The sequence below is a fragment of the Coregonus clupeaformis genome, chromosome 40, assembly GCF_020615455.1.
Source record: "Coregonus clupeaformis isolate EN_2021a chromosome 40, ASM2061545v1, whole genome shotgun sequence".
In the NCBI taxonomy this organism is placed as follows: Eukaryota; Metazoa; Chordata; class Actinopteri; order Salmoniformes; family Salmonidae; genus Coregonus; species Coregonus clupeaformis.
The window spans coordinates 2554808-2568266 of NC_059231.1; the positions used below are offsets into that span (position 1 = coordinate 2554808).

General features: G+C 46.3%; 1 protein-coding gene across 1 annotated transcript; it reads right to left on the reverse strand.

Annotated features, from left to right (window-relative positions):
• Nucleotide 1: 1 nt before the first annotated feature.
• On the reverse strand, nt 2-4823 carry LOC121555181 (frizzled-5-like). The gene has a single exon (XM_041869011.2). It carries the CDS (start codon nt 3823-3825, stop codon nt 2074-2076), a length of 1752 nt encoding a protein of 583 aa, XP_041724945.1. The 5' UTR covers nt 3826-4823; the 3' UTR covers nt 2-2073.
• Between the last annotated feature and the right edge of the window lie 8636 nt (nt 4824-13459).

The window sequence follows — 13459 nt, forward strand, 5'->3', positions numbered from 1 at the left end:
ACAGATTGGTCCACAGTTTTATTCTCTAGCAGTCAGAGATAAATGAAACCCAAGATTAGGGGAGAACTGCATCTTCATAAATATCTAGAAAAAAATCTTTATTGTAAAGTCTCAGCAATGAATTTGCCACATTTCATGTCCTTGAATGTAGTACACATAAAGCTGCAGTCCAGACTACTGAAGGACGCCAAAGCAGACTTACAAATGATGGGGTACAACACTCTCTCTCACACACACACACACACAGGGAATGTCAGGAAACAGGCTAATAAATGAAACAGACACTGGACCATTTACACACTAGTCTGGTTAGAAAAACACTGAAGCACAACAAAGTAGAAAGGCAGAAAACAGCAACTGGTTTTGGTTCACCCAGAGTTAACCATGTTCTAGTCTAGCTGTCCACCACAGTTCCTACAGCCAGTATATCCCTTGTGAGAAGACAGTTTTTTATGTGTAGGCCGGTAATTGAACAGAAATGTTTTGACCATTTTTTTAAACATTTGACTCAACGTGAGTGCTGACGCTGTCATTGAAAATGTATGCAGAGCCGTAGGAGATGTATCCAAGGGTTCAGTCTAGTTTACAGGCGATCGATACCTGTATGTTTACCATTGGGTTGGTGTGAACAGGTCCATTGTGTACCACTAGGGGGTGTAACACACAGACAACCAGGTGCACTTCCTCCATCCCTTTTCTTCTGGCCCTTGATACAGATCACTGATCTGACAAACAGATAGTAGTCCCTCCAAACCGCTTTAAAACATGTTCAATATCATGGCTATTCCAAAGCACTAAACTCAGTACAGCGGTTATCATCGAGCATGTGTTTTATAGAGGCTACTTTTGACATTGATTTCTAAAAGAAAATACTGGTTGAGAAAAGGATAGACTATAATTTGTTTACTGATACACTTGTAGGCTACACATCCATTTTCAGATTACCTCTTTGGAAGCTGATTTAACCATAGGTCCAGTCCAGAAACTGATCAACAGTTGGGCTAGAGATCCTCATCCTACTATCATGCTGACCGGCTAGGGTGTTCACAGACCAGTCAGTCAACCAAGCTGGATTTTACCGGGCAGAATAGGGTAAAAAGATTGTGTGTATTGGTACATACTGGATTAATTCAACTCGAGCAGCATGCAAACACATCCATACCACACATTTACTAGATTCATACAGAATATTGTGATTTAAATCACATCACTGGGGATCGCAAAGAAGCACATTAAATATTTTCATTGTGTTCCTAGAGTTGTTTAGTTCTCACCCATTACGGACCCAGTGTCCACACTGAATAATACCCTGGATAATGGGGGCATTCTGGGCCAGCTCAATCCATAGTATTTTATAGAGCATCATATATACAGGAATAAATAGTGAGTCTCATCTCTAATGGTCCAGATAGATGTACAGGAGTACAGATGTGCAGGTTATATGTCCATCAACAGTCCGATAAGAACACATCTCCCTTTTTCCCCTCTCAGAGAATGTTCTAGTGCCCTCAAACTAAACTCTGGACCTCGAAGCAAGTGTCACTGCGTTTTTTTCATTGTTGCCCTCTAATCAGGAACTGATATAGACCTGGGACACCAGGTGGGTGCAATTAATGATCAGGTAGAACAGAAAACCAGCAGGCTTCGTGCCTCGTAGGGTAAGAGTTGAATACCCCTGTGGGTCTGTTGAAGTAGTTGTAAAGCAGCAATGCGCACCAGTTGTACCAAAGAGCTCATATGATACAAACGTCCCATTTCTTTCAAAGAAATTCACATTGGGATTTCTACAATATCCCTCTTTTCTTTTCGGTTTAAAACACATTTTTTCCTGTTCTGTGTTCCAAGAAGAGAGTCAGTGAGGCAGGTTTGTCGATAACTGTTGTATTTACAACCTGTGGAATGACTTGGTTATCTCCTCCTCGTCCTCTGACCCTTTTGCTTCCAGAGAACTGCGTGGTGCTTTATCACATTCACCATCTTGTCCAATGTCCAGGTGAAGCCCGTTCTCATATGACAGGGAGGCTATCACTGGACACATGGCATTAGGGGCTCCTCTACCCTCTGAGGTCCCATTCACACGTGTGAGGGCGGGGCATGTTTGTGGTAGGACCCTGGTGGAAGAGCAGCCCCGGGGTGTCCCGTGAGGGCAGTACTGGCCTCGATGTACATGGAGGGGGGCACGGTGAGCATGGAGACCCAACAGGGGCAGCAGCGAGCAGTAAACCTCCTCCACGACTCCAGGGTCTTCCCAGACCAGATCCACACCCCCGACGTGATGCCCACCACCAGACACATGAAGTATTTCAACATGAAGACGGCGTAGTCTGGCCCCAGGCCCAGCCTCTGTCTCTCAGCCTGACAGGAGCAGGATAGAGCCTGGTCCCAGCCAGGCCTGTAGTGCTGTTCGTACACCAGGCAGGCTACTACTATAGTAGCAGGAACTGTGTAAAGCACCGTAAACAACCCAATCCGGATCATCAGCTTCTCCAGTTTATCTGTTTTGGTCCCTCCCTGTTTGATGATGCTGCGGATGCGGAACAGAGACACAAAGCCCGCTAGGAGGAACAGGGAGCCGGTGAAGAGGTAGACCACAAGGGGAGCTAACACAAACCCTCTCAGGCTCTCCAGACTCTGGTTCCCCACGTAGCAGATCCCTGCCACCGGGTCTCCGTCCACAGAGCTCAGAGCGAGGACCGCAATGGACTTGACACTGGGAATCAGCCAGGCAGCCAAGTGGAAGTACTGGGAGTAGCCAGCGATGGCCTCGTTGCCCCACTTCATTCCCGCGGCCAGGAACCAGGTGAGGGAGAGCACCACCCACCAGATGGAGCTGGACATGCTGAAGAAGTAGATGAGCAGGAAGACCAGGGTACACAGGGCGGGGCCCGTGGTGTCATACAGGATGTGCTTCTGGTCTCCGCTCCCAGCGCACGCCACCCTCTCGTGACCCGCCACTAGTCGTATAATGTAGCCCAGGGAGACAAAGAGATAGCAGGCAGCCAGGAAGATGATGGGTCTCTCGGGGTACTGGAAGCGCTCCATGTCGATGAGGAAGGTTGCCACCGTGGTCAGGGTGGAGATGAAGCACAGGACGGACCACAGGCCGATCCAAAAGGTGGTGAAGGTGCGTTCGTCCTGGGAGAAGTAAGGGTGGTGGCAGGGCTGGGCACAGTTATCCACAGGGCCAGTGTGGACCCGGTTGTATAAGGGGTGGGTGTCTTTTTTGATGGGCACCAGAGGGTCCCGACAGCGGCAGTCCCGGTCACACTCCTGTGGGGCGGGAGGCTTGGGGGCGGGCTGCCTGCGGCGGGTGCCCTTGGGGGTGGGTTTGGGGAAGGGAGGGGAGAGGGTGGTGGTCTCACTACTGTTCTGGTCCATACACAGAGTCTCGTCTCCCAGCTGAGGCAGCTGCTCACAACTCATCCTCTCTGGCCACTCAAAACCGTACTGGATCATGAGGGGGGAGCAGCCTCGCTTGGCCCGCTCACACACAGAGCGGCAGGGGGGCAGGGGCTTCTTGTAGTCCTGCAGACAGATAGGGGTGTACATGGAACACAGGAAAAAGAGCAGGTCTGGGGAGCAGCGGATGCGGACCAAGGGCCAGAACTGATGGACCTCCAGCCCCACCTCCTCCTGGCTGTCGTGGTTGAACTGGTTGGGCATGTAGGTGAGGTTGTACCCGATGCCCTTACACATGGGAACCGTGATGGGCTCGCACACTATGTCCTTGGAGGCGGCGTGCGCGAGCGGGGGCAGCTGGGAGAGGAGCAGCGCGAGCAGCCAGCGGACGACACCACACAGCGGGGGTTTGACTGTGGTCGCCATGGGGAAGTGGGATATTTCCTTTAAAAATATATAGGTAGAAAAATGACAGGAATTGCGCTGTGGACTTTAGTATTTTCTAAGCTCAGGCTTTCCTTTCATTTATGACTGCATCTCCGAAATATGAAATCCCAGGAGAGCGTAATTGCTCCAACAGTCCTCTGTTCTATAAATCACAGACAAGTTTCATTCCAGACTGCAGGTCGCGGGTTCTCTTCCAACAGCATGAACCATGGTGATTATAAATGCAGCAGCCAAGATCCGAAAACCCCTGAAATATAGTGCCAGTGTTTTATCCAATAAATCTTGTGAGGATTTCGGAAGATGGCCTATGAACACCAAGTCGACCGAGGCTCTAAAGAGGTTGCATTCAATTGTAAATCATTCACCAAGCTTTACAATTACTTGAGTTGAAAATTAATTTCCCTTTTCCTTGCATTTCGAGCACGCTGCAATAAATGTAACAACTGTAACCATAGGCTTAAGCCAGAAACAATTTCCTATTCCTCCAGTTTGTATTCCGCATGACAGGTGAAGTCACCCGTGCCTTGATAAGAGGAACCCCTCTCACCGCGTCTCTGTGAACAATAAAAGCACTTGGAAGCAAAACTGTTTTGAAAATAATCTAAATGTTTCGCTCCTTTATGGTGCGTAAAACGCCCCAATCGTTTAATTTAAAATCCAGATTACAATCCAATAAAAACTGAATCCACTCTTCATGCAGCCGCTCTCGGGGTCTGAACCTCAGGGTAGAAAACAGGTTTCGGATAAACGTCCACTTGCTCTACTCTCTTTCCAAAGTTTGGGAAACTCGTTACGCTTTTCTTTGTCCAACCAAATGTATCACTTGGACAACCACTGAGCCGTTTTATTCAAAACTTCAGCACTTGTTTTCCAAACTTGTCTCCAATGATATTAACAGGTGTCGCGCTACACATCTCAAAGTGCTTGAGCCGAAATAACTCGCTCTGCTGCCCAAGTGGAAGAGACCCCTGCTACAGAACGCCCACCTCATCCACAGCGCCAGCCCTCGAGCACTCAGTTATATTGACCAAGGACCGTTTGAATAGCTTCACCACGCCTACTCGCAGTCCAACGCCGCGCTCCTTGTACCTTTTGGACCAATCAGGACCTACGTTTGGGCTATAGCGTTGACCAAATCAGTTAATTTATGGTTTACCAAAATGTACCGGATGTGGAGGGACAGGTGGCATTTGGAGACATTAACGCACCTGCACTTCAAGGTGTAAACTGTATATGCATCGTGGGTCAAATAAATAAATAAAGAGAGTCAATGTAGGGACAAATGAAGGGTGGGGATCGTCTTGGAAAGTGTGTGTGTTCATGGGTTCCTGTAGGGGCCATAGGAAGTTGATGGCACTTTAATTGGGGAGAATGGGCTCATGGTAATGGCTGGAGTGGTATTAGTGGAATGGTATCAAATACATCAAATACATGGTTTCCATATGTTTGATGCCATTCCATTTGTGCCGTTCCAGCCATTATTTTGAGCTATTCTCCCCAGCAGCCTCCTGTGCTAGGGGCCCATTCCTGCAGCCTGATTCATCAACACAAACCTGCAGGAAAAAAAAACACATCATCTAGACATCACTTCCTATAGGTTCCTAGGTTCAGTCTCAGGGTCTTAGCTTGCACATGGTCAGGAACAACTCAAGGCCCTACCTACCCATGATAATAGTGCATTATTGGACCAGTCCAACTTTTGCCAATCTGCTATACTCACTGGTTTACAGATGTACAGTGAGGGAAAAAAGTATTTGATCCCCTGCTGATTTTGTACGTTTTCCCACTGACAAAGACATGATCAGTCTATAATTTTAATGGTAGGTTTATCTGAACAGTGAGAGACAGAATAACAAACAAAAAAATCCATAAAAACGCATGTACATTTTTTTATAAATTGATATGCATTTTAATGAGGGAAATAAGTATTTGACCCCTCTGCAAAACATTACTTAGTACTTGGTGGCAAAACCCTTGTTGGCAATCACAGAGGTCAGGCGTTTCTTGTAGTTGGCCACCAGGTTTGCACACATCTCAAGAGGGATTTTGTCCCACTCCTCTTTGCAGATCTTCTCCAAGTCATTAAGGTTTCGAGCCTGACGTTTGGCAACTCGAACCTTCAGCTCCCTCCACAGATTTTCTATGGGATTAAGGTCTGGAGACTGGCTAGGCCACTCCAGGACCTTAATGTGCTTCTTCTTGGGCCACTCCTTTGTTGCCTTGGCCGTGTGTTTTGGGTCATTGTCATGCTGGAATACCCATCCACGACCCATTTTCAATGCCCTGACTGAGGGAAGGAGGTTCTCACCCAAGATTTGACGGTACATGGCCCCTTCCATCGTCCCTTTGTTGCGGTGAAGTTGTCCTCTCCCCATAGCAGAAAAACACCCCCAAAGCATAATGTTTCCACCTCCATGTTTGACAGTGGGGATGGTGTTCTTGGGGTCATAGGCAGCGTTCCTCCTCCTCCAAACACGGCGAGTTGAGTTGATGCCAAAGAGCTCGATTTTGGTCTCATCTGACCACAACACTTTCACCCAGTTCTCCTCTGAATCAGATGTTCATTGGCAAACTTCAGACGGGCCTGTATATGTGCTTTCTTGAGCAGGGGGACCTTGCGGGCGCTGCAGGATTTCAGTCCTTCACGGCGTAGTGTGTTACCAATTGTTTTCTTGGTGACTATGGTCCCAGCTGCCTTGAGATCATTGACAAGATCCTCCCGTGTAGTTCTGGGCTGATTCCTCACCGTTCTCATGATCATTGCAACTCCATGAGGTGAGATCTTGCATGGAGCCCCAGGCAGAGGGAGATTGACAGTTCATTTGTGTTTCTTCCATTTGCGAATAATCGCACCAACTGTTGTCACCTTCTCACCAAGCTGCTTGGCGATGGTCTTGTAGCCCATTCCAGCCTTGTGTAGGTCTACAATCTTGTCCCTGACATCCTTGGAGAGCTCTTTGGTCTTGGCCATGGTGGAGAGTTTGGAATCTGATTAATTGATTGCTTCTGTGGACAGGTGTCTTTTATACAGGTAACAAGCTGAGATTAGGAGCACTCCCTTTAAGAGTGTGCTCCTAATCTCAGCTAGTTACCTGTATAAAAGACACCTGGGAGCCAGAACTCTTTCTTATTGAGAGGGGGTCAAATACTTATTTCCCTCATTAAAATGCAAATCAATTTATAACATTGACATGCGTTTTTCTGGATTGTTACTCTGTCTCTCACTGTTCAAATAAACCTACCATTAAAATTATAGACTGATCATTGGGCAAACGTACAAAATCAGCAGGGGATCAAATACTTTTTTCCCTCACTGTATTTTAAGGGATAGTATGCACTCACTGAAGAACCACCACCAAATTATTGCATGCTCATTGAACCACTCCTTATTACCAGACCTGTCTAGGCTCTGGCCCTCAGACAACTCTCATGCATTCTAAATGAGTGCAGACAGAGGGAGGGAGGGAGGGAAGTAGGGAGGGAAGTGGGAGGGAGGGAAGGAAGGAAGGAAGGAAGGAAGAAAGGAAGGAAGGAAGGAAGGAAGGAAGGAAGGAGGAGGGAGGGAGGGAGGGAGGGAGGGAGGGAGGGAGGGAGGGAGGGAGGGAAGGAAGGAAGGAAGGAAGGAAGGAAGGAAGGAAGGAAGGAAGGAAGGAAGGAAGGAAGGAAAGGAAGGAAGGAAGGAAGAGGGGGAGGAGGGAAGGAAGGAAGGAGGGAGGGAGGGAGGGAGGAGGAGGGAGGGAGGGAGGGAGGGAAGGGAGGGAGGGAAGGAAGGAAGGAAGGAAGGAAGGAAGGAAGGAAGGAAGGAAGGAAGGAAGGAAGGAAGGAAGGAAGGAAGGAAGGAAGGAAGGAAGGAAGGAAAGAAAGAAAGAAAGAAAGAAGGAAGGAAGGAAGGAAGGAAGGAAGGAAGGAAGGAGGGAGGGAGGTACAGTGCATCCGGAATGTATTCAGACTCCTTGACTTTTTTCAAATTTTGTTACGTTACAGCTTTATTCTAAAATTGATTACATTATTTTCCCCCCTCATCAAACTACACACAATACCCCATAATGACAAAGCAAAAACAGATTTTTAGAAATTGTTGCAAATTTATTTTTTTTAAAAAGGAAATATTTCATTTACATAAGTATTCAGACCCTTTACTCAGTACTTTTTTGAAGTACCTTTGGCAGCGATTACAGCCTCAAGTCTTCATGGGTAATGACGCTACAAGCGTGGCACACCTATATTTGGGGAGTTTCTCCTATTCTTCTCTGCAGATCCTCTCAAGCTCTGTCAGGTTGGATGGGGAGCGTCACTGCACAGCTATTTTCAGGTCTCTCAAGAGATGTTCGATTGGGTTCAAGTCCGGGCTCTGGCTGGGCCACTCAAGGACATTCAGAGACTTGTCCCGAAGCCACTCCTGCGTTGTCTTGGCTGTGTGCTTAGGGTCGTTGTCTTGTTGGAAGGCGAACCTTCGCCCCAGTCTGAGGTCCTGAGCACTCTGGAGCAGGTTTTCATCAAGGATCTCTCTGTGCTTTGCTCCGTTCATCTTTCCCTCGATCCTGACTAGTCTCCCAGTCCCTGCCGTTGAAAAACATCCCCACAGCATGATGTTGCCACCACCATGCTTCGCCGTAGGGATGGTGCCAGGTTTCCTCCAGACGTGACGCTTGGCATTCAGGACAAAGAGTTCAATCTTGATTTCATCAGACCGGAGAATCTTGTTTCTCATGGTCTGAGAGTCTTTAGGTGCCTTTTGGCAAACTCCTAGCGGGCTGTCATGTGCCTTTTACTGAGGAATGGCTTCCGTCTGGCCACTCTACCATACAGGCCTGATTGGTGGAGTGCTGTAGAGATGGTTGTCCTTCTGGAAGGTTCTCCCATCTCCACAGAGGAACTCTGGAGCTCTGTCAGAGTGACCATCGGGTTCTTGGTCACCTCCCTGACCAAGGCTCTTCTACCCCGATTGCTCAGTTTGGCCGGGTGGCAAGCTCTAGGAAGAGTCTTAGTGGTTCCAAACTTCTTCCATTTAAGAATGATGGAGGCCATTGGTTTTTGATCTGACATACACTGTCAACTGTGGGACCTTATATAGACAGATGAATGCCTTTCCAAATCATGTCCAATCAATTGAATTTACCACAGGTGGGTTTTTAATACATTTGCACAGATTTCTAAAAACCTGTTTTCGCTTTGTCATTATGGGGTATTGTGTGTAGATTGATGAGGATTTTATTTTATTTAATCAATTTCTGAATACTTTCCAAATGCACTGTAGGTAGGGAGAGAGGTAGGGAGGGAGGGAGGGCGGTAGGGAGGTACGTAGGTAGGTAGGTAGGTAGGTAGGTAGGTAGGTAGGTAGGTAGGGAGAGAGGTAGGGAGGGAGGTTGGGAGGTAGGTAGGTAGGTAGGTAGATAGGGAAGTAGGGAGAGAGGTAGGTAGGTAGGTAGGTAGGTAGGTAGGTAGGGAGAGAGAGAGAGAGGTAGGGAGGGAGGGAGGGAGGGAGGTTGGGAGGTAAGGTAAACAACAGGCATGCTTTGTGTGTTGACCTAGCAGGACTGAGTCAAGGCATGCATGACAATGGATCCAAAACGCAAGACATAGACTGCACTGTGTTCACATGGAGTTGCCTTTCCACAAAGCATGTATGTGTCCCAAATGGCACCCTATTCCCTATACAGTACACTACTTTTGACCAGAGCCCTATGGGGACGAAGGCCATGTTTTCACTCTTAGCCTGTTTCTCTTAACCTGTCTCTTTAAGGTCAGGGAACATTCATACAGGATAGGGTTGATATTTTCTCACACAACTATATTGCTCTCCTTGTCCTAACACTCAAACAGACTCCAACTATAGGCGTGGTTTGCTACTCTGATATAAACTGACTGTACAGTGTTTACCTAATTGCTTTGAAATACAAAGTACACCACATACCATAGGTGTAGATAGATAGCATTAGCATGAGTGTGTAGTGTGGTTGATGTGTGGGTACTAGAGACTCATAAGTATGCCCCACCTAAAACACAACATGAGTTATAGAATTGCTCAGGGGAATAGTTATGCTTTCTTTACTATGTGCAGTCAAACAAACAAGTAGACTTGAGGGATGTTTTGGAATTCTTTGTGGAGGAGAGGGTGGGTTGGACAACAGGCAGAAAAACAAGAGTGTGATAGTCCACCATTCTTCCCTACATCCCCTGGCTTGACACTCTTCTCCCACTCCCCCTCCCCCTCTCTCTCTCTCTCTCTCTCTCTCTCTCTCTCTCTCTCTCTCTCTCTCTCTCTCTCTCTCCCCCTCCATCTCTATCCATCCATCCATCCATCCATCCCTCTCTCTCTCTCTCTCTCTCTCTCTCTCTCTCTCTCTCTCTCTCTCTCTCGCACGCACACGCACACGGCACACACACACACACACACACTTATTTCCCACTCAGGTTGAGGCTTTCTGAAGTCCAAAGGTCTTGCAGGGTGTGTGTGTCTGTGTGCTAGCGCGTCTGTATGTCTGACTGACTGTGTGTCTTGCATTTCTACTGCCTGTTAACACCCAGATTCCATTGGCTAAACTGAATGTTGCCAATATAAATGAGTCAATAGAAAAGTTCACATTCCTGAAAGCCTCTGTGGTATCAATCAAAGACAGTGATACATACACACATACAAACACACTCTCACTAAAACATTAAAGGACACACACACGATGGGTCACTCTTGGTAAATGTCCCTGGTGCCTAAGATGTTTGACTAAGGGGGAAAAAGTAAGGAACTTGTCTGTCGGCCTTGCATTAAAGAACATCATTGGTTAAAGAAAACTGTGATAAATAAAAAAGTATACCAGTTTCATTTAAGGACCAAAGGATTGACAGCCGTCGCATATAGATTGCAAATTGGTTGGGAAGTGATTTTTGACGTACCGATCCCATGGCATAGTGTTTATGAACTGATACGCAAAACGACACCGGATTCAAAACGTAGAATCTTTCAATTTAAATTATTATATACAATTCTTGCTACCAATAGAATGTTATTTATATGGGGGATACAATCTTCCCAGCCCTGCAGATTTTGCTGCGAAGAGATAGAATCATTAGATAATTTGTTTTGGTACTGTCCAGTTGTAGCTTGTTTTTGGACACAGGTCCAGGAATGGCTAAAGGATTGCAATATTTACCTGGAGCTAACCTTGCAGATAGCATTACTGGGTGATCTGAAAAGTCATAGTCAATCAATCAATAATATAATAATACTTTTAGCAAAAATGTTTATTTTCAATTTACAATCTGTAGAAACAATGAGAATAGAAAGGTTATGAACTTCTGTAAAACATCACAGTACAGTTGAAAAATATATGGCAAATAGAAATCCTATATGGATGGTGTTAAGAGATAGATGGGTGGTGTTGAATGGAGTTGAAGGATGGGACTAATAACAACTAACAACAACTTATAACAAGAGGACTAATAACAACTAACAACAACTAATAACAAGATAACTAATAATGTAAGCATACTGTGTCCATAATAAGTATATAGGTTGTAGGTTGGGAGCTTTTGTGAAAGAGCACAGTTAGAAAGATATGGCATATACAGTGGGGAGAACAAGTATTTGATACACTGCCGATTTTGCAGGTTTTCCTACTTACAAAGCATGTAGAGGTCTGTAATTTTTATCATAGGTACACTTCAACTGTGAGATACTGAATCTAAAACAAAAATCCAGAAAATCACATTGTATGATTTTTAAGTAATTAATTTGCATTTTATTGCATGACGTAAGTATTTGATCACCTACCAACCAGTAAGAATTCCGGCTCTCACAGACCTGTTAGTTTTTCTTTAAGAAGCCCTCCTGTTCTCCACTCATTACCTGTATTAACTGCACCTGTTTGAACTCGTTACCTGTATAAAAGACACCTGTCCACACACTCAATCAAACAGACTCCAACCTCTCCACAATGGCCAAGACCAGAGAGCTGTGTAAGGACATCAGGGATAAAATTGTAGACCTGCACAAGGCTGGGATGGGCTACAGGACAATAGGCAAGCGGCTTGGTGAGAAGGCAACAACTGTTGGCGCAATTATTAGAAAATGGAAGAAGTTCAAGATGACGGTCAATCACCCTCGGTCTGGGGCTCCATGCAAGATCTCACCTCGTGGGGCATCAATGATCATGAGGAAGGTGAGGGATCAGCCCAGAACTACACGGCAGGACCTGGTCAATGACCTGAAGAGAGCTGGGACCACAGTCTCAAAGAAAACCATTAGTAACACACTACGCCGTCATGGATTAAAATCCTGCAGCGCACGCAAGGTCCCCCTGCTCAAGCCAGCGCATGTCCAGGCCCGTCTGAAGTTTGCCAATGACCATCTGGATGATCCAGAGGAGGAATGGGAGAAGGTCATGTGGTCTGATGAGACGAAAATATAGCTTTTTGGTCTAAACTCCACTCGTTTGGAGGAAGAAGAAGGATGAGTACAACCCCAAGAACACCATCCCAACCGTGAAGCATGGAGGTGGAAACATCATTCTTTGGGATGCTTTTCTGCAAAGGGAACAGGACGACTGCACCGTATTGAAGGGAGGATGGATGGGGCCATGTATCGCGAGATCTTGGCCAACAACCTCAGTAAGAGCATTGAAGATGGGTCGTGGCTGGGTCTTCTAGCATGACAACGACCCGAAACACACAGCCAGGGCAACTAAGGAGTGGCTCCGTAAGAAGCATCTCAAGGTCCTGGAGTAGCCTAGCCAGTCTCCAGACCTGAACCCAATAGAAAATCTTTGGAGGGAGCTGAAAGTCCGTATTGCCCAGCGACAGCCCCGAAACCTGAAGGATCTGAAGAAGGTCTGTATGGAGGAGTGGGCCAAAATCCCTGCTGCAGTGTGTGCAAACCTGGTCAAGACCTTCAGGAAACATATGATCTCTGTAATTGCAAACAAAGGTTTCTGTACCAAATATTGAGTTCTGCTTTTCTGATGTATCAAATACTTATGTCATGCAATAAAATGCAAATGAATTACTTAAAAATCATACAATGTGATTTTCTGGATTTTTGTTTTAGATTCCGTCTCTCACAGTTGAAATGTACCTATGATAAAAATTACAGACCTCTACATGCTTTGTAAGTAGGAAAACCTGCAAAATCGGCAGTGTATCAAATACTTGTTCTCCCCACTGTAGAAGCAAACCGGATGGACATCATGAAAATGATTGGAGAGGTTGATTGGAGAGGTTGAGGGTAGAAGAAGTCCATTTCAGTTAGCTTGGGTATGTGAGTGAAATGGAGTGCTGTGGCACATTGATCCCCAACCTGGCTCTTCCGTCCACACTCTTCCGTGGCACCTCTCTCCCTCTCCTCTCACCACCTCCCTCCTTCCAGGGCCAAGGATGAGCCTGCGTGCCCGTACAGGTGTCTACACAAAAGCCTTTATCCTGCTCCTCATTCAGACCATAGAAACTCTCTCTCACACACACACACACACACACACACACACACACACACACACACACACACACACACACACACACACACACACACACACACACACACACACACACACACATAAAAGGCTGATGACACAATGTTACAAATTTTCACGTTTGTAAATGCATTCTCATTTTCCTACCTCCACTC

Excerpts from the sequence above, each read along its gene's own strand:
- LOC121555181 (XM_041869011.2), bottom strand. The coding sequence starts at position 3,825 with ATGGCGACCACAGTCAAACCCCCGCTGTGTGGTGTCGTCCGCTGGCTG.